We start from the raw sequence: 21,750 nt of genomic DNA on the forward strand, positions 1-21,750 counted from the left end.
TGTGTAACAAGGGTCATTGTTCTACATGAAAATAGCTGGGTGATTGGAAAGAACTGGATGTTGGTGAAGAAAATATTATAATATGAACAAAAATGCCAACATCAAATGTGTGCTGTTTTTGTTCTGTACAGCATGAGTAAAAGTCCGATATTCTATAATACAGTTAGTATAGTCTGTATTATAGACCGATAGTCTATAATACAGTCATCTAATTACTAAGCTGTTCTTTAGGCATTTATTTACCCTATTCTTGAATAAATCAGCCATTTGAATGAATCAAATCAATGAATGACTTAACTATGCCTTAATCTAGGGTTGTGATCCATTTGATTTGGAACAAACGTGACTGCGGATTATTAACTTTTATTTTTTACTTGTAAGTTAATCCAGCATTTATATACTTATTATAATACTTAATCAGAATCTAATTTACCACCTCAGTGCTGCACTTTCATATTCTCTGTCTCATGGCGAGTTCAGGTTCAGGTGAGTGTTTTGAATTAGTTAAACTATCCTCAGTTTAGTGTATAGCATCAAACTGGCACAGAAATATCAGTATATCAATATAGGCTTTGCTAAAAGGCTGGTCAAATGTAGGTCTTTTTATAGAAGCTATAAACAGATGCACATGCTGCAGCTGCAATGATGAGAGACAACAAATCGCATATATTTTGATTTATTTAAAGTAGGCCATAGGCTTCTAATAATTTTGTATAAAAATGTTTATAAAAATGTAGCCAATATATATCACAGAGTTACTGTGTAAAATGTATTAAATCCTTTTTTTCGTGGAGCGAAACAAACACTGCACAGTCGTGTCATAAAAAAACAAACTGATTTGTCAAATACAATTATAATAGAAATAAAAGTGAAATATTCAGTTTTAAATAAAGTATTTTTGTTAACTGTATGATCAAAAATAAAAAAGGAACCTATTTTAAACTGTTTTCACTATTTATGACAAAATCATCCATTGTTTTGGTCAGTTTTGCTTTAATTTGTTTAATTAAATCATTTGAACATTTTAGTATTTTAGACAAAGTTGTTTCAAGTTCGTGTAACCAACGGTTGATCTTACCTACCTGTCACCCACACATGATTAAACATCATGTAGCCTACTATTTGGTATATACTACTGTAATAAAGTTCGTTTTGTGGTAAGAAGAAGACAGGGTCGACAATATCAGTTCAGCACAAATATTTACTAATTTTCCATGCTGGGCACTTGTGTGTATGTGTGTGCGTGTTGAGTCTCTGTTGTCAGGCTCTCCTGTCCCCCGGCTGCTTCTCCTCTTCCTCCGGCTGTTAGGGTTAGGGTTAGGGTTAGGGACAAGGCCCAATCACTAGAAAATACAGGTGTTACTGATTATTTGTGATTGGACCATTGACCAGCCGCCAGTGTCTCCACACACTCATTTACTGTAGACAATTTAGCCTACCCAATTCACCTGTACCACATGTCTTTGGACTGTGGTAAAAAAAACGGAGCACCCGGAGGAAACCCATGCTGGGAGAACATGCAAACTCCACACAGAAACACCAACTGACCCAGCCGAGGCTCGAACCAGCGACCTTTTTGCTGTGAGACGACAGCACTACCTACTGCGCCACCGCTTCGCTCTTTTTGATATTTAATATTATTCATTCACTCATTTTCTTTTTAGCTTAGTCCCTTTATTAATCCGGGGTCGCCACAACGGAATGAACCGCCAACTTTTCCAGCATCCCATCTCTGGGAAACATCCATCCATCCATCCACACACACACACACACACACTCATACACTACGAACAATTTAGCCTACCCAATTCAGCTGTGCCACATGTCTTTGGACTGTGGGGGAAACCGAAGCACCCGGAGGAAACCCACGCGAACACAGGGAGGACATGCAAAAAACTTTACACAGAAACACCAACTGACCCAGCCGAGGCTCGACTCCTGCAACCCAGCGATATTCTTGCTGTGAGGTGACAGCACTACCTACTGCGCCACTGCGTCGCACTATTTAATATTATACTTTTTGATATTTATATACAGATATAAATGGTTTTTAACGATACAACACCTGATTTCTTGCTTCATCACTGCGGTAACAAAACATCTGGTGTCATGACCCTAATATATATATATATATATATATATATATATATATATATATATATATATATATATATATATATATATATATATATATATATATATATATATATTCAATGAGTGCAAACACAAATGAATGTCAAACATACACAAGTAAAACATTCAAATATTGAAAGTTCTAATTTCATCTTTCATGCTACTGCATGACCTGTGTTTGTTGTGGGGCGGAATAGCAGAGCAGGATATCCGAGTCAGGTTTGATTCCTAAGTGGGGAACTGGAATTTCATGCTTCCTTTTTCCTCACCTAGGTTTGCCCCACATACTCATTTCACTTAGATAAATACTTACTTAAATGTTTACTAGTTTTATTTTGTATCCTGTTCAGTGCCTTAATGAGGCAGACATGATTCACATTACCTTAGAGTTTTTACTTTATACTTAAGCATTTCAAGATTCACCAAAAAAAAACTTCAGACAGCTAAATCTCACTTAATTCAAACAAATCTTTCAAGCATTATGTGCCATCATAAATAATCCAGATGTCTTGTAGAGGAGCTTTCATGCAGAACTTGCGTGCTTAATATTAAATGAAAGAAACTAAATGTCTTTCAGCCTGTGACCAAACAAATTGTTTGCTTACCTCAGAAAAAAAGATTAACAAGCTAAAAAATTAAGTTCAACTGTTGTTCAGAATTCCTTCTGATTTTCTTTGGGGTTTTAAATGCCCTTTATTTTTATGTAGCAGGTGTTTTTGTGAAATTGTGGTTAAAAGAACATGATCCAGACTCATGAGGTTTACCACAAAAGCTCAGTCACCTGCCTGGAGAGCTGCAGAGACTAAACACCCTTCAAACTCTGAGTCATGATGTATAATCAGCAGGTCATCGCTGCCCACTGAGCAGCTACACAACTGACTCTAATTCTACTCTCAGAAGTGCCACTGCCATCTGTCATAACTGACCGGATTTGAGCTTTCATCAAAGTCTAAAGCTAAAATTACATTTCAACTTCGCTAACTGTGACGTTAATATCTCATGCCATCGAGAAACTTTTCTGTACTGGTGAGCTGATTCACGTCGCACTAGATCCTGTTTAGACACACCGTTCCTGATTCAATTTGAATGTACGGGTGGTTTCTACAATTCTGTATTCCAATATGTCCAATATATTGTTTGTTTCTTTTAAAGACATACATTGTGTGTAGGTTGAGCTGCACTCAGCATGTGAACACTCAGCATTCCGTGTTATTGCAAGTTAGTTATTAGCACTGCCCGGTATCAGTTTATGGCATAATGTTGGCGACTTCTCGTTTTTACATTGCCGCAGTGAAGTTTAAAAGACTCATTGGACCTGTAAAGGCCTCACTGGGGTCCTGTGTGTGACTTGTTTTCAGGAGGGAAATATTCATGGGACGGAATTCCTTGTTGACACCAGCCTCCTGCTGTTGGGGCCCAAGGAGGAAGTGAGGAGAGAGAGGGGCGTCATATGTTGATACAACACCTCAACAAAGCAGGCTGTGTGGATGTTTTGCCCTGATGCACTGTTTTTTGTTTTATGAAGGTTTCCTGCATGAATGCTCAAACGTTGGACTGAAGAACCAATTTTAGGATAATGAAGATCAAGTTATCCAGTGTGAGGAAATCAAACATAGTTCCATACACAGCCTGCGCTGATGTTACATATACAATGTTACACATTGCAGAGGTTCCTATTAGTTTGCTGACTTTCTTAGGACATTAGTTCTGGCTTAATGGCAGTTGGACTTGTGATCAAAAGGTCCAGTCCTGGCAGAAATTGAAAATAAGGGAGTGAATGAACCACACTCTCTCTATCTTCGATACCCGGCTGAGGTGCCCCTAAGTAAGGCACCTAACCCCTACTTGCTCCTTGGGTGCAAAAAGCAATAGCTACCTACTACTCTCGGCTTATGCTAAATGTGTGTGTTTGTGTGTGCTCTCACTCTTCACTGGCTTCCTGTTTAGTTTAGGATACATTTTATTATTTTAGTTTTGGTGTTTAAATGCCTAAATGGACTAGCACCAAGATACTTGTCTGCATTAATTTAATTGTGCACTCCATCAAGGGCACTTAGATTTGCTGATCAACTACTTTTGGCTGTTCCATGCACAAGGTTAAAAAGACTGTGCCTTTGCAGTGGTTGCCTCTAAACTCTGGAATAATTGCCTCTCCATGTTAGGCAGCCCACAACCCTTTCTGTGTTTAAATTTAGCCTTAAAACCCATTTTTACTCTTTGGCTTTTAATACCATACGAGAGTCTTATGTTTGTTATATTTGTCCTTTGTTTTAGATGGTGTACGTGTGTACAGCACTTTGGTAAGCACTTGTTGTTTTTAAAAAGCGCTTTATAAATAAACATTGACTTGGCTCAGAATGTGTGTGTGCACATAGATGGGTTAAAAGCAGAGGATCAATTTTGAGGATGGGTAGAACCATAATATACCATAATTCACAAGACTTTAGGGCTGTGCAATTAATCGAAATTTCACTTTCAACTTCGATTTTGGCTTCTAACGATTATGAAAAAACATGAATCAAAATAAAGCAATTATTACATCATATATCACCCCATTTCTAGTTGTACATATTTGTTGCTCTGCAAAGCTCAGTTTCACGTTAAAATTACTAAAAGCATGTACTGTAATTTGCAGCACGGGATGCGCATCATTCATTGATGTACTTTCAAATCCTTCATGTGTTTAAAAGCGCAAAAAAGATCACATGCTGTTGTGTGTGTGTGTGCTCAGCCTCAGAGACAATGCAAATTTGTGTCAAAATGCGGTGATTATTCTTATTGACCCTCATTTATGTAATAAACAAACGAGTTGAGAATCAAAAGACCATAAACCGCCTTTTTTATTTTATTATTGTTATCTTATTTTAGTTAATTTTTTATTTTCTTGTTTTTTGTTTATGTATTACTTTCCTCGCATGAATACATTTTTTTATTTTAATTCCTCTGTTGGGATGGGGTGGGTGTTCTTTTATTGGTATTTGGTTACTAATACAGTATGTATGTATCACATTTTTCTGAAACAATAAAAGTGTTTAAAAAAAAAAGAACTGTAAACCTTGAAACCCAAAATCAAAATGGTACTGCTCTTAAAGTGACAATATTCCTGCTGCAATTGTGCAATTCAAAGGCTTAATTATGGTAATTAGCAAAGTCATTGCATAACAGTAGTTTCCTCTGCAGACAATAAAAAATATATACTGCTTAATTGGGCTAATAATATTAAATATATAATCCTGCTTTTATTCTAGCCAAAATAAAACAAATAAAACTTTCTCCAAAAACTATAGGAAATACTGCGAAAAATTCATTGCTCTGTTAAACATCATTTGGGAAATATTTATATAAAAAAAAAAAATTTAGGATTTGTCTATCTAAGATTAGCTGTTGATGAAAATGTACATTTGTATCAAGCATTTGCATGGCTAATTAATATAACATTTTGTAGTAATAATAGCAATTAAGTGAAATTGATGTAAATACATTGCACAAAAAATTTAAATAAAAACTTTTAATGGTCTGCTTTATATCACCCTTCAGTCATCAAAAAACAAAACAAATGATAAATAAATAAATAAATTTCATCCACCAATCTGATCACAATTAGTCACGTGAGATAGCTTGTCATGTACACTAATAGCATATTTAATCAGAGTTTGTGGGGATAGTCCCTGTGGTTCATAAACACTTGCTGTATATATTGCAACTCATGTCAAGCAAGCAAAACATGTGCAAAGCATGCACACATTTGGATTCCATGAGTGGTTGTGTAGTACATTTCCTAATTACCAGTAGTTTGATAGATGCTGTTTTATGATAGATGCTCTCTTTATTTCTTGTTTGGTTTTTGTTCTGAAAGTTACGTTCAAAGGATTTGTGAAGTTACTACAACTAAATTTAATTTATTGAGTGCTATCTACTGTTTTACATTGTTTCTGAAAGAAATTATAATAAGTGCATGGACCAGTATGACTTATTCTTATTTTTAACTATGCATTTTTGACAGTGCAACATATGTGTGACTTATTTTCTGTCAAGTATGGTAACTTCTGGGAACTGCAAACCTACAAAACACTTCATCAGAAGTTGAGAAGTTCATTCAATATAGAGTATACTCAAGTATGCGATTTTAGAGTGCTAGATTTAGCACAGTGGTTGATGGACAGCCAAGTTGCCGAACCATTGATTTGGTCATGAAATGAACTCTCTTTTTGCATTAGGTTGGATCATTCGCATTTTCAGATTGTAATAATCTAAGCCTTTTTTACACCTGCATTGTAGTGTTGACCATTTGCGACTGGATCACCCAGGATGAATATTAATACCAATTGTAAACAGAGTCCAGATGACTGTACAAAATTCTCCACTGTGAGGAGGGAATTAGCTCACATCTGGTTTCATTGTACCAAATTTACAACCGATGTTGCTTACCAAGTAAATTTGTGACAAAGCAGTTCTACTCAAGCAACCCTGCTTTCAAGCTGTGCTCAAACTTGTTTTGTGTGTGTGTCTGTGTGTGGGTGTGTATTTTAACTTTCAGACAAAATATGTGTTTGTTTGCAGTATGTATTTTCTACTTTCCAGCATAGCAAGAACCTCACGACACAACTGCTCAACAGTTCAATTTACCGACCCTGATTCTTTCTCACCTCACACACCCACTGCCTCAAACACATAATTAATCATAAAGATCTGCTGTGTTTGACATTCGTGTTTCGTGAGGAAGCAAGACTAGTATGTGTAATTTGTTTCCAAAAGTGTTGGAAATGCACGAGATGGACTCTTTCCTTGTGTGTTAGCTATGTATTATGAAAAATACAAAATCAAAAGTTTCTGTCTTCATCTTGACTAGTATGGACAAGATTTCATTCCAGATCTGATACATGTCTTTATTTGTCAATCAGATGTAGATAACATGTGATTCTATTGACATATAAGGATCAATATTCTGTTCTATCAGGTCTTCAAGGCAGATGTTTTTGTTAATGTTGTTGTTTTTTTCCTAAGAAGTGCAGTCCTGGGTGGTTGTGTTGAAGTGTTGAAGTGAAGCCATGCTTTACTCACACGCTACGGTACTACCCCCTTTAGAGGGTCAACGTTCATTGTTTATCATTTGTTTGTGTATTTATATCTGTACATGTTTATTATGTGTGTGAGTGTGTATACAGGGGTGTAACAGTTTAAATTTCCCACGATTAGATCTGAATCTCAGTTTTGTGCTTTCAGTTTGGTTCCCAGAAAATTCCTGGTGCACCATATTACGCAAACATTTACTACTTTCTTTTTCCTACATTGTAAATTAAAGCTTAAACATCCCAAAAGCCTGCAGTGTCTTGAGCAAATGGTGCATCATAATGACTGAGTTTGCTATTATTACTACTAGTGTAGAAATGTGGTTTCAGGGGGAAAATGTCAGAAATGTGTTATTTGTTATTATTTGCTTATTTGAATGATTTTTGATGGTCTACATGTGCAGCAATCCTAAGACATCTTGACATAGTGGAATTCAATAACAATTTCATTCAACAAAACATTTCAATCTCTGCTTCTCGGAAGGAATGATGAGTGAATAGCACAGATTTATTGGGACCTGTTAAAGCAGTGGATGGATGTCTTCTTTAAAATTAGGTCTTTCTTCTCTTTTGATCATTGATCTTTTTGACCCTGTGCGTAGAGAAGGATTTTTTTTTTGGTTTTAATCTCTTAGTTGACCTAAACAGATTTGGCAGTGGGATACACCAGACGGAACTGTCTGGTTTTCCACTTGAATGGAAAAAGGGTTAGATGCTTTAATGGTGGTCTGGTTGACTACATTGGCTAGTTGACCCATCTAATGAGGTAGTCTAGACAAAGGCAACATCCCCCCTCAAAATTGTTGTTATTTTGTCTAACTTTTCTGTTGTGTAGTAATTAAAACTAATAAAGGCTTTATGTAAGGTCATTTAATACTTGTCATTCTGATGTTTATTGAGTTTGTGTATTACTAAAGATTTAAGTTTTTATCGCTATTTGATGATGAAGTGAGGTTCAGTCCATCTCAAGTAAAATTAAAATAAATAATGAAAAATAAAAGAGTTTTGGGACGATGTGGTGGTGCAGTGGGAGGCACGTTTGCCTTACAGCAAGAAGGTTGCTGGTTCTCCCTGTGTTTGCTAGGCTTCCTCCGGTTGCTCCGGTTTCCCCCACAAGTCCAAACACATGTGGTACAGGTGAATTGGATATGCTCAATATTGAGCAGCTGAAATTGCATCCACTGCGTAAAACATGTGTTGAATAAGTTGGCAGTTAATTTAGCTTTGACAATCCTAGATTTATAAAGAGACTAAGCTGAAAAAAAATTAATGAATGAATAGTTTTGCAAAACTAGTGCAAAGAGGTAGGCACAGCCAATATTGGACTGCTTAGGATGGGATTGACCCATGAATCTCCATGAGTAATGCATAACAGTCAGGGTCACATTTGGACTTGAGATGAGATGAAATCCAGGACCCTTATATTCACCCACAGGATAAGCAGTAAAGGCTGTGGAATATGATTTCTGGTTATGATCAAATGACAGTCGACAGTTATGTTCAATGTATTAAAGATGGTCTTGCATAATAATGACACAGGCAATTTGAATTTTGTATGGATCAAGTAATCCACTGTAGTATCAAAGGGCTTTTTACTTTGACATGTTTCACATGAACACATTAACCAAATATTCAAACTTAAGACCTCTACCCAGATTAAGCTGCAAAAAGCAGTGTTCAAAAAACACACATTTGCAAGAGCATAAACAAATTAGAAATTTAATCGTGCATGTTTTCATATTACTTATTTTTTCAAGAGTTCACACTTAGCTCATGATTGATTATAAAGCTTGTTTGGCATGCTGTCCCGGGTGAGAGCCCTGAGCTCATAAGATCCTCAAGCCTGGGGCTCCCTCCCATTTGCAAGGTGAGAGTGGAGTTTGAGCTCAGGTAGATCTCAAGAACACCCCTGCTGTAGTAGCAAGTGAACAGATAGTGATTGCTCTCGAGAGATAACTACTTACTAGGAGCATGTCTATGGTGCCGATTTGGATTAGTCAGTTAACTTAAGTTCCCTGTTTTTGGACAGTGGAAGGAAACTGGGGGAAACGTGAGTAGGGGGAGAACGTGTAAACTACGCACAGAAACATTGGCTGGCTTGGTAAGGACAAGAACCAGTGAAGTTCTTGCTGTGTGGCAACAGTGCTAACCACTGGGCCACCGTGCCACCCATCTAGGAAAGGAGGAGGAGTAGGGGTGGAAGAGGGGATTCTTCAAAATGAAGATGGCTGTTAAATGGAACTTAGGGTATTTATAGTGGCTTAGGAATCGTTTGATTGGTGAATCATAAATTGAATAATGCAGGACCGGCTGCAAGCAATCATAAGCACATGATCCTCGTGAAATTTGTTTATAAATAAACTTTACTTAAATAAATGTATCTTTTAATATATGTATAGTTTTAGAGTAAGTTTATGTTAATATTTTCATCTTATTGCCTTAATGCACTTTTCTTGAAATTCCATTGAAATAAATGGCACAGCTGTCACAGCTATCCAGAGAAAAGTGTTGATACCATGCATGGAGAGTTGTAATTTGGAAGTGCGACTGATTTGGCAGCACTGATTGAGCCCGCAGTGATCTAAAGTTTCATCAGGTGTAGACCTATGAGAAGTGGTCACTTACTGTATGAGTGACGCACATTTGTGCACTTTATACCAGTGACTATTTCCTGCTTTATTCATTGGATGCCAAAGAAAGCTGCTTACAATGGTCTGTTCCCCATTTAGAAGCTCAACAATACCACAAATCAACTCCCATTATTTTATGAAAGGTAAAAAGTTAAATTAGGTATCTTGCTGGAAATGGTCGTTCAAGTGATTTTCTGGCATTTGTCTGTGGTAGTAAATAATTCAAGAGCTATTATTGTGATTAAATAGGAAGTTATATTTGATTAGATTCATTATTGTTGGATTTATCGACATCATCAGGGTATTGAGAGGTTTATAACTCTAGAACAGTGAGCCAGAGGTTTTAAGTGTACCACACTTTTGTTCAGGTGCTCACACTAATACATCAGTGGTTTGAATGTTTCATCAGTTTCAGTACAAAGTGCTGTTACATGTTTTTAAATCCCTCCATGGCCTGGCCCCTGAGCATATTCAGAGCTAATTAGTATACATTAACACGTGAGATCTCTTCGATCCAAGGATCGACTTTATCTGACAGTTCCACGATCACGCTGGAAATGTCAAGGCTTTTATAGTAGCAGCTTTAAGACCTTGGAACTATCTTCAACTCTCCTTAACAAGATCTCCTACTTTGGAGTTATTTCATAGGTTACTGAAAACACATCTATTTTCTTTAGCTTTCAATCATGTGTTGTGAGGTCTTATATTTTGGCTTGTTTTTGTTTGTGTTTTATGTGCAGCACTTTAGTAACCCTTTGTGGTTGGTTGAAAGTGCTCTAGAAATGAAATTGAGTTGAGATGACTGTGCTGCAGCAGTTTGCTTCTTGCTTGGGTCAAGTTTTACTCAGTGTGAGAAGTTGTCATAAGAATACTGTAGAAACATGTCTTTCAAGTCATAAATTACTTAACTATTATGAAGCTTGTTTTGATCTGACGGGTTAGACGGTGAAAAAACAAATGAGCATAATTGAAAAAAATGTTAAAATTGCAATCTGAGTTGAAGCAGGAGCTGCTAGAAATCTGCAAACATTTAGTTTAGGTTGGCTATATTGCACTACACAGAAATGTATCAAATTAGGGCTATATTTACACAAAAACAAAGTTTTTCCCTTGCGTTTTGAGAAAGTTTCACGTTTACATGACAATATTTTCAAAATGATCATTATTTATAAATACTGTGTCAGCAAAAATCCCAGGCCAGTATTTGGCACTGTCACCTTGTTTGTAAACAGTACCTGTAGGGAACAGATGATGTGCCGTTGGCGGCTTGGTACTCATGGCAATGCATAATTTGCTGTGTGTAAGATGTGTCTCTACTTTTCATTGTAATGTGAAGTTACTTTGCTGATGAAGAGCTAGGAAACATTTGAGCAACAACACTACCATGCACTCTGCTTTTGTTGTGTATGTTTGTTTGTACTTGCCTTTAATCTACACTCCCCTAAACAAGTGCATGATGTCACAATATTAAAGACTCTTGTTTTTTGGGGTGTTTACATAGACACGGTAATGGCAGGAAGTTCATTAAAAATCCATGTTGAAACCCATTTTTAAACTGATACATTTTCAGTCCTAAATCAACATTCTTATGTAATAGATCAAACAAAATGCATTCAAAGTTTCTTGTTTTTGACTGAAAACTGTTTTTGACTGATTGTCTTGTAAATGGCCCCTTTTAGTATGCTAAAATGTTTTGCATAATTCATTTAATGTGTTAATTGCTCTATATAATGCAAGATGAATGTTGTTCGTAGTTAATTTGTGTTTAGGTAACATTCTTGTTATGATTCCTGCGGTAATATGCTAATTAAAAATAGCATAAATCACACTTTTCCAATGTGTTTTGAATGTCTTAACCTCATCCAATATAGATCAAGTCAATAATATTTGTTTTGATGCTGTTTTCCGTAGTAATTAACAATGTGTTGATGAGATGCATCATCTGGATCACTCATTTGAATTCTTTCATGTTCAGGATGTGGCGTTTCCCTTAACCACCCGTGTATTGATGCTTCCACAGAAACAGGAAAGATACAAGCGCTTCCTCGAAGTGCTTTCTCATTTGCCATTCATAATTACATTCTCGGCTTGTCTCCACTTTCCACAAGTCATCCAGATGCAAAAGGCTTTATCAGATGAGGTGTGCCGCCAGAACATGCCTGGCTTGCGACCGCTGCGTCTAGACTGCACGCTTCACATCAACAAAACTGGTGAAAAACATTGGGAGTACATGCTGCATGCTTAGATCCACATTAAGTAGTCTACAGAATTAAAGATGATATAAAACAGGAAAGCTGTTGGAAGTGCTTTGAGTTTTGCTATCTTGCAGATTTATAGTTTGCATGCCAAATTTAATTCAAATAAAAGAGCTTGTAAAGAGCATCTTTTTGGAGATGCTTTTGCAAACATTCGTTCATATGCTGTATCCTATATCGTTAATGCATCATTAAGGTAATGTAAATCCTAAACCAAGCTACTTTTCCAACCTCACTCCCGACATGCACTCAACCACGACAACCACATTTGGTTTTCTGTACGTTTTGTAATCATGAGAAGGAAACAGAAACTACATTCAGTGATTTGTGTCTACTGTGTTCATGCAGGTTTTTTTTCCTGAAGTATTTCTAGTACCATTAAATTGCAACACTCACAAACATGATCTGGGGATATTATTACCCATTAAGATCTTAAAAAATATTATTGTAAAAGAGCCACTTACTGTACAAAAAAAGTCACTTGAGTTGTTTTAGTTGGCAAGCTGTTGTTTTTAGATGTGAATAATCCAAATGTCTTTGGTTGGACTTTGCATTAATATGCTCTGCAGAGACACTTACATAACTTTCCATTAAATAGTGAACATAGTTAACCATTGATTATGTTTACATGGTAACCAAGGCTCTGATTTTAATACAATTTAGACCATACTCTAATTAAGAGTCTACAATGTAAAAAGTGATTTTTGATGACCTTAATCTGACTAAAGTCATTATCGAACTAAACAAATGGAATTAAGATATGTGGAATGTGCCTATTTTAGTTGCATTATATTTATGTAACTAAGTCCAGTACATACATGTAAACACTGCAATCAAACTATTACTGTCATGTAGGCCTTTTCACTTTATTTTGCGACAGGATAGTTATAACCTGAATTAATGCTGACAACATGGTTGCGGATCGAAATAAAGGATTTATTAGAGAGGTCAAGTAAGCAATGGTCAACACAGGGGCAAACAGATGTAAACAGGCAAATTCAGAGTCATAGTTACATATTAGGTGAGTTGACAGAAGGCAGGCAGTGGACAGGAGTAAAGCAACAAAACAAAGCAAGGAAAACACGTCGTAATGTTCACATATAGTTCAACAAGACTCAGCAACAATGTGAGTGTTTGTGCTGTTTTTATAGTCCATGTAATCAGTTCATGAGTAGCTTCAGCTGTGTCTGTCTACTATCAAGGGGATCTAGGCCAGGTGTGTGAGCAGCGCATGACTGGTTCTTGTAGTCCATTTAATGGCAGGTTTGTAGTTCTATGCAATGTGAATATTCTTCAGTGATCTATGATGGTTAGATCGCTGGTGATTGTGACAATAGTTTATATACACACACACAGCTGTTTGACACTATGCTCTGCACCTACCGAGTCAGTAAAGACCACAGACATCCTGAAATTTGGCGTTTTTTTTTCTTTCCATTCAGCGTGTGGCATTAAATTATATTTTAAAACAACACTCTTCCACCAGTGCTCACTTCATACTTGCATTCAATACCTCAGTTTGTCATAGGGGAATGAACGAAATGTTCCAGAATGAAAGTCCTAAACTGCAGTTAGAGTTGACAAACTAAAAAATGAAACACCCGAAATTACATGAAACTAGGAATCTAGTTAATCGAATTATGCGCTCTTATGGGATCATGAGAGGAACATTCAAAAAGCAACTCATGTAAACACCTTAATCATATTATTGTCTTATTTAAAGCAAGGCAAATAATTTGATTACTGATGTCCATGTAAACGTAGTCATTGTTAAAATAATTTCTTCAGTTTACACCTTGTCTGAACTATATGCAATGCAACAAGATTCCAGTGACAAGCTTTCTGCACCAGATGTGACAAGGCAGAAAAATGTAAATACCAAAGACATTCAGAAGTGCAGAATATTGAACTGCACTCCCAATCAAGTGGTAAGATTTATAATCTAATTATTACATATAATCCTTCTTTAACATTATTAAAAGTACATGCTGAGTCACTGATATTTGTTACAGTTCTAACATTTTCAAACCATATGTGTGCTAGATATTTTTTATCTGAGGTAAATTATCTGCTTCTGCTTTCAGAATGTCAATAAATGTAAAATGGTATTCAAACTCACATTAGTAGCATTTAACACTGAATAAAGCACATATTTAGCACTTAAGGAGGTGATCATTGTCAGTAGTTTATGCTATTGTTCAGCCGCACTCTGTTTTTTTTACACTCCACATTTTGATAACTGCACTTGCTTACACGCTCAAACTACATTTACTCCTGCTCTAGAATCCTCGTTTTGCACGTTATCCACGAAGCCTGTTTCTGGCAGACCTCCTGCGTGGCCATCAGTGATCTGCAACGCTGTCAGCTGCTATCAAGCAAAGCAGGTGCCATGTGACACATGAGGGCAGCTTGCCAAAAGCTAATTGACTCTGATCTGCACTAATTGCAAACGTGAATCCTATAACAGAGCTTTGGGGAAGAGCCACCGGCACAGATGAAAGCGTGCTTTGCTGTGTCAAGGGCCAAGCAGTAATCGGTGCGTCCAGTGACCCAGGATGAGCAAGGCCGGGGCTTGTAGCTGTGTCTCTCCTGCAAGACCTGGACCACTGATGTTCTCCCACACAAACCTTTCTGACACCGCCATGCCCATAACACTGACCTAATCGGGCAGTCAAATGAGTGGACTTATATTGTGTCTTTAAAGCTGATAAAGGTCATAGGAGACTGACACCTCTATTTTATTAATTAAGGAAACTGAAACATGAAGGCTAATCTTGTAAATGGTTATTTGACACAACTTATTTGGACACTTTTTTCTTTTCAATATCAGAACTTGAAGCTACATTTAGAAATGGAGGGAAAATTGCACTTGCTGGAACTTATTTTAAGTGGTTTTGCAGTGTAACATTTTAAAAGTTTTTATTTATTTTATTTCATTAATTTATGGCTTCGTTTGAAGTATTACAGTATTGTTTTGCAAACATTGTAAATGTCTTTACTGTAGTTTTGACTTTTGAACAGTAGTTTTGATCATTCTCATCAAACTGAATATGGTGAACTACTCTGGTAAAAATTCACTGATGATGATTATCTCAGTGCTTTTGCAACATTAGAAAAATACCTAAAAGCTATTCTTTTGTCTTTTAGGGCTTAATGAAACGTCACTGAATCTTATAAATGATCTTGATCTGTCTCTCCTGTGCTCCACCACGTCATGTGGGAATTAATTCAGACTAGTGTTCTTGGCAAACAGATGCCAGCTCACCTACATTCAGCACTTGTGACCAGACACTCACGTAAGGATTAGTCTTCACTCTTTAAACAACATGGCCTAGATTTTTAGGTAAGGTCAAAGTAAGGTACTTTCACATATGTGATTACGTCCAGCACCTCAAGTCGTCTTATTCTATTACTTAGCACCAGCATAAGATTGAGTATAGGTTGCCCCATAAATCCAGACAGTTGGTCTCTGGTGTTTCTCAAAAAGTTAGGTGTGTCAACAGTATTATCAGACTGAGGTAACCGCTGTGGCATAATATAATGTACATTGTACATATTAAATGAATAACAGAAGCAGTGAGATTATCCAAAGTGTGAGAAGGAAGTAAAAGGCACATGATACACCTGGCTTTTTAAAACAAGTTGCAACATAGTTGTTGTTGGTAAAGTGTAAGATTATATGTATTAATAGTATTATTACATGACATGCCAATTAAGTAATTAAAATTAATTGCGATAAATTGGACCTTTGCTGAAAAAGCTCCAATTTAATCTAATTTGAAGTCATTATTGTTGCAGACTAGTAAACTACTGAACTGAATAATGAAAAATGTATTTCCGTGTTTTATTTTCCATAAAGGTGTGGTCAGATATAGCAAAATTTTACTGACTGAAAGTTCCTTTATCTGTTGCTAGTAGCGATATCTTAGACAGAAATCATAAGCTAATTTAATTTTTGTTGATCAATATGGCATTTCTGCATGACCGAAGTGAAAAATTTGTTTGCACAACCCTCATGGTTTGATATCTTTGATATATAAGGTTCTTTAAAAAAATGTTTTCAGTGTTAAGTTAAATATGTTAAAACGACACAGCAAGGATTCTCAGCTAAACATCTTTATGGCTCAAAGACAAGGCATGTCTGCATCAAAATAAACTAACAAATGTCTTTTATATACATGGAAAGTGTACAAACCTTAAAAAATACATATGAATGTAAAATATTTTAAAAGCAATAAAATTTTAAGAACTTGTGAAAATAAATGTCAAAATGTGGATGAAATAAGGTCTCATTATCATTCAGCGAGACTTGTTTTTATGAAATATTATAGTATTATAATATTTACAAATCTTAAAAGCTTCATTTGCTGAGAGTTACACTAAGGTAACTAACCTTTAAAAGAAGAGAACCAATCTTCAGTTGTAGTAGAATGAGTGATTGAACTGTAGAGACTGAAACTGGAAACGTTAAAGGGTTAAATGAGTGTGAAGATGTAATGAATGCACAAATTCTTGGCAAAGCCCTTTTTTTCGTAGGTGTAGCTACATGAACATGTAAACTGTCTGAGTTTTGTAGACACGGCCGCAGGGCAGGAGGAATTACACTGTCATGCAGAGGATATAGAGGTGCTATGATATTCAGTCTGTCACATATTTGAACTCTTTCCAGGTGGAAATAGGTATGCTATGTGTGGGATGGGGAAGGTAATCACTTCACAAAACACAGACCTATAATATAAACAATCTCATTTCTGGAAAATGGCTTGAACAGATTACATGGATTTTTATGCTTTCACAAGTAGTTGCTTAACTGAATGACTGCTGAAGGACTGAATTTGAACACGTCCAGTAATATAGATTCATTCACAAAACTTTTACAAAAAAAAAGGTTTGGTAAATGTTCACACACTCATGCACGCACGCACACAGAAAAGAAAACAAAGCAAGTTCTTGCGAGTTGAATGGAGCAAAAAATTAAGCAAATCAGTGAACAAATTCAAGCAGAGCACATTTCAAAAGATGGTTATTCATGGTTCATCTCAGCTCACATGAACAAGTTCTGCAAGGATTTTGACTGTTTAAAATCTAATTTCATTTGACTGTGTGCTGTGGTAAGAGTCTTCTTATTTACCTACTCGTGGAGAAAAGCTGTTTTTAAATTGTAGCTGCAGCATTACGAACTGAACAAACTTGGTTATACTTTTTAAAGAAAGCTAATACTGACTGCAGCACTGCTAACAGCACCTTGTTGTGTTCCAAGTCAGTCAAGCTATTTTTTATTTATAGTCGTATACAAGCACAGGAATGTCGATTACTTCATTGGCAATGAAAATGAATGACGGGGGCAGGTGGACACATTCACCTCTAAGATAACCAGATAAGAGGGGATACTGCAGTTTCTCTTCTTACGCTCTGTTTGTTTGTTTCTCTTTGCCCATCTTTTGTCACTATACACTCTTTAGTCTCCGCACTCCCCTTTCACTCTGATGCCTTTTAGGACTGTTATCTCTGCTTTGAAGAAAGCCTGCTGTTGAAGCTCACAGCTCTTGTTTTGGGAGACAGGCGACACGGAGAGACCTCTGAGAAATGACCTTGTCTTGGCGCTCATTTTCATGATGTGCTTTTCATGAGGGGCAAAAGGAGTGTTGTGAGATTGAAGTCAAAGAATGTGTGTATTTGCCATTGTCTCTTTGCACAGCTCTTGTTTTTCTTTTTATCTTTTGTACCTTTACAGACAGAGGGCACTAGAAGAGCTCTATAAGTTTAGCTTAATCGGCACCTCTGATGAAAATCATATTTTGAAAGCTGTTTGGACAGAACTGTGTGTAGGTATAGCGTTAGGGGTGTCAAGATTGTTTCTTCGGTGCACCGCGATGCAGACGCGAACAATTCGGTATCGGTTCAGTAATAATCATAACTGGTTATTATATACTGACGTCATTTACCTCATATGCACTTTGTCGCGAGGTAGGTGAGCGCGGGTATTTATATAAAATATATATATAAATTTCCGAAAAAATCGCGGGAGCGGTCGGTAACTCTGGTGTAATTTTAACAGGAGTGGACGGTCTCACAATATCACTCCCGAGCAAGCAAGCAAGCGTGCGTGGCATGTGTGTGCGTGCGCGTGCATGTGTGTGTGTGCGCGCGTGCATGTGTGTGTGTTCGTGCGCATGTTTGTGTGTTTGTTTGGTGCTGTCCTTGTTTGTGTATGTGTGCGAATGACAGACAGTGTGGTGCTGTGTGTCCTTGTGTGTGTGTGTTTATACTGACAGCTTGTTATAGCCACCCCCCAAAATACAAGCGCTGTGTATGGAAAGCATTGTCAATGCACTGTGATGCACCGCAATATCGAATTGAACCAAATTGATGGCATGATAATCGTAACCGAACCGAACCGTGGGACCAGTATAGGTTCACACCTCTATATAGCGTGTCTGAAGTCATGTTGGGGTGATATTAAGACAATCCGTCTCTTTTTTTATTTCCTGTTAAAATAGAATTCAAATCCCTTCCATTTTGAGCCGACCGCAACTTGATGCAAGAGTGGGCGGTGAAAACTAGCATTAAAGACACAGGCAACAAAAGCAGCTACATTTTGTTTACAGCAGAACATTTCAATATTCTGAAAGGTATAATAAATAATCTGATGGGTGTTTTGAGCTGAAACTTTACAGACACATTCTGGAAACACAAAGCTGGGTTCACACCAAAATAAAATTTTGCCATTCAGAAGTATTCTAATGCAAATGGGTGGATATTAGGGATGCTCATTTCGGTTAATTTTGCTAACCGACAACCGCGGTGTCACCGAGCGTTCCCTTCGCTGGCCAGCAGAGGTCATCATCCTCGGACTATTGACATTACATCATCCATTGACTGATTAGCACTCAGACCTGCAGCACATCTCCCAATCACCTGGCTTACGCTTATAAGTAGCACACACACTCAGTCTCATTGCGAAGTCTTGTTCTGCCCCGGCTAACACTACTGAGCGTTTCTCCTCCTTGCCTGCTTTCCCCTTTCTACTCCTTGCCTGCTTTCCCGTTGCTTAGCTTGCTTTGATTCCCGACCTTGTCCTGCCTGCCGCCTGCCTTGAACCTCAGCCTGAATACCGACTCTGATCCACGCCGCCTCCCTTGAACTCCAGCCTGCACACCGACTCTGATATTCGCCGCCAGCCTCTGATCCATGGCTGCATACTCATCCTGTATTTACCTGCCGCCAGCCCTTCGATCTTATACTACTGTGTTTGATGTGAGTTCGCACACGCATTACATCTGTGTGCTTATTGTTATTTAACTGTGTTTAATAAACATACTGCAAATGGATCCCTCTGTGTCAGCCACTTCGATACACACTGCTGGTTAATCGGATATTAATGTTTAACTGGTCAGATTAATATTAAAAATTTGTTTTTTTTATTTTTTATTTACGAGTCTATTTTGTGTCTGACACATTCAATATTGCATTTTAAAATACTGATTTATTTTAACATGTGAACATATTAATAACAGAACATAACAATAGAGCATTTTTACGCAACTGCAGTGATTCCAACAGCATAGAAAACCAGAATAAACTAAATATTTAATGCCCCGCTGTTATTATCATATCACAAAACCTTTTTACATTTTTCATAGAAATCATTATTTCAAAGATTATGTCTTGATATAAAGTTTCCTCTCTTACTCGCGGTTCAAGTGCGAGTGCTGCGGTGATGAAAAGACAATGACAACGCACGCATATGTTGACTTTGTAGACAGTTTTGTTTAAATATGATATCGCATTAATTTGCATACATACTTTATAAGCTGTAAAATGAAAGCTAAAGCCTGTTTGTTGTGTTTATGACGCAAATCTAGGAGGTGATCAGTATTAGCGCTGGTTTGGCATCAACTCGTCTGTTAAAGTGTGGTTACACATTATCGTCCCACGATTAACAAATATGTGTTGCAGGTGCACATTAAGGGGCCGACCACAGCAAACGTGATTTTCCATTCCAAAGACGCCTTTTATATTGACAAGGAAAAAAGAAGCGCGCCAATTTTCTCTGCTTGTAAACAAAACCTCTTGTACACCCCTCAAATATTACTTACGCTGGTCAAGCGCGGATCTTCTGGTGCTCTCCCAAAAAACCGCTGCTGAAGTTCGATTTAGTGCGTTTATGTAGTGAGTATGTCTCCAACATTTTATTACATTTGCTAGGAATATTTCTGAATGTCTCCAATACAAATGCAGAGCGGCATTAATGCTTCCTGAAGTAAAGTGAAATGGCTATAAACTCCAGCAAGATAAAGTCACTGTATGCAGAACCACAGACCTTTATCTATAAGTAAATTAAAATTATGGAAACTGTGTTTATCATAACTGAAAGCCATGTCGTGTTTGCTGGCTTCACGCATCACGCACCTGTCAGTAAGTCAGCACGTAACCTCAAAGGGTTTAACAAATAACGCACAGCACTATACGGTTACAGAAAAGTTTGCGCTGTTATAATTCACTTCCCTTTTAATACGTTCTAGCGCTATTAAAAACAACAACAACAATAACTAAATGTTTTGAATGAGAAGCTGTAATGTAGCCGTGGAGGGATGCATTTTAGTGTGGTGCCTCGCCATGGAAGAATGAATGTAGCAGGAACCATGCTCTTTAAAAGTTCTCTAGTTGTCTTGACATCACGGACATTGCAGATGCTTGAGCATCTGTCTATAAGGCAATACGAATGACTTGGAATGTGTGACGTGTTTGCCAAGAGTGTGCAGAATTTAACTCAATCGCATCTTCCACACAAGTAATAGACCAGAAAATTAGCTTGAAATGAAAAACATCTTGCAAGTAAGCTAGAGTAAGAGAGGTGGTTCTCTGCATTTAGTGTGAACCCAGCATTAGTTTCATTACACATATTCTCATTGGTTGAGGTGTCCGTTCCAATTAATCCCACCACTCTTATGACCTATTGTTTATCTCTATGTATTTAGGGACTTGTAAAATGAGTTAAAACTGCATTTATATGTAATGTAATAATTATCTGCGTAAATTGATTATTGCCTTAACATGCTAATAATGCATGAACTTGTGTAGTCGTGCTAAAAAGTTAACTTTAAGACTACAATACAAATTTGCCATTTTCCGGATGGTCAATTGTGGTCAAAAACATCAACCATAATGCACTTGCACAAACATAATGACCAGTTACTCACTTTACACACAGGGGAAAACTAGGTTGCTGTCGGAAGCGGTGTTAGTGTGGCCAGCAGGGGTGCTCTGCCCACGATCAAATCAAAATCAAATCAAATCAAATCACTTTTATTGTCACATCATCAGCAGCATGTGTGCTATGATGAGTGAAAAGCTTAGGTGCTGACTCCAGACAGTACAAAATACAGACAGTGCAAAAAAAATTACAGGGCAAAATACAGACATGCAATTACAACAGCATACTCCTTAAAAACAAACAAAAAATAAAAAATAAACAGGAAAATGTAAAATTGACAGCGATATGTACAATGAATAGGTGTACCCATAGTTGTATGGGTACAACTATGGGTACACTCACGAAAGCATGGCTACCCATACAGGGTTCAACGCTAAGGATTTTTTATACGGGTCTGATCGGGCCATTGGTTGGAGATTTTTACTTGCCCTGCTAACTAAACAGTT

General features: G+C 37.1%; 2 protein-coding genes across 12 annotated transcripts in view; one reads left to right on the plus strand and one right to left on the minus strand.

The window, feature by feature from the left end:
* arl15a (ADP-ribosylation factor-like 15a) overlaps positions 1 to 21,750 on the plus strand; it is a 179,901-nt gene that overhangs the window by 93,375 nt on the left and 64,776 nt on the right. For 2 of the 11 annotated variants that reach the window (XM_073950820.1, XM_073950822.1), the window contains one exon: positions 3,492 to 5,161. In XM_073950820.1, the coding sequence (XP_073806921.1) occupies positions 3,492 to 3,590 (99 nt within the window). In that variant the 3' untranslated portion in view covers positions 3,591 to 5,161. 11 annotated transcript variants of the gene reach the window in all.
* LOC141385704 (uncharacterized) overlaps positions 1 to 21,750 on the minus strand; it is a 430,770-nt gene that overhangs the window by 62,217 nt on the left and 346,803 nt on the right. The gene's annotated exons all lie outside the window — the stretch shown is intronic.

Source organism: Danio rerio, chromosome 5 (assembly GCF_049306965.1).
Source record: "Danio rerio strain Tuebingen ecotype United States chromosome 5, GRCz12tu, whole genome shotgun sequence".
NCBI classification, from domain to species: Eukaryota; Metazoa; Chordata; class Actinopteri; order Cypriniformes; family Danionidae; genus Danio; species Danio rerio.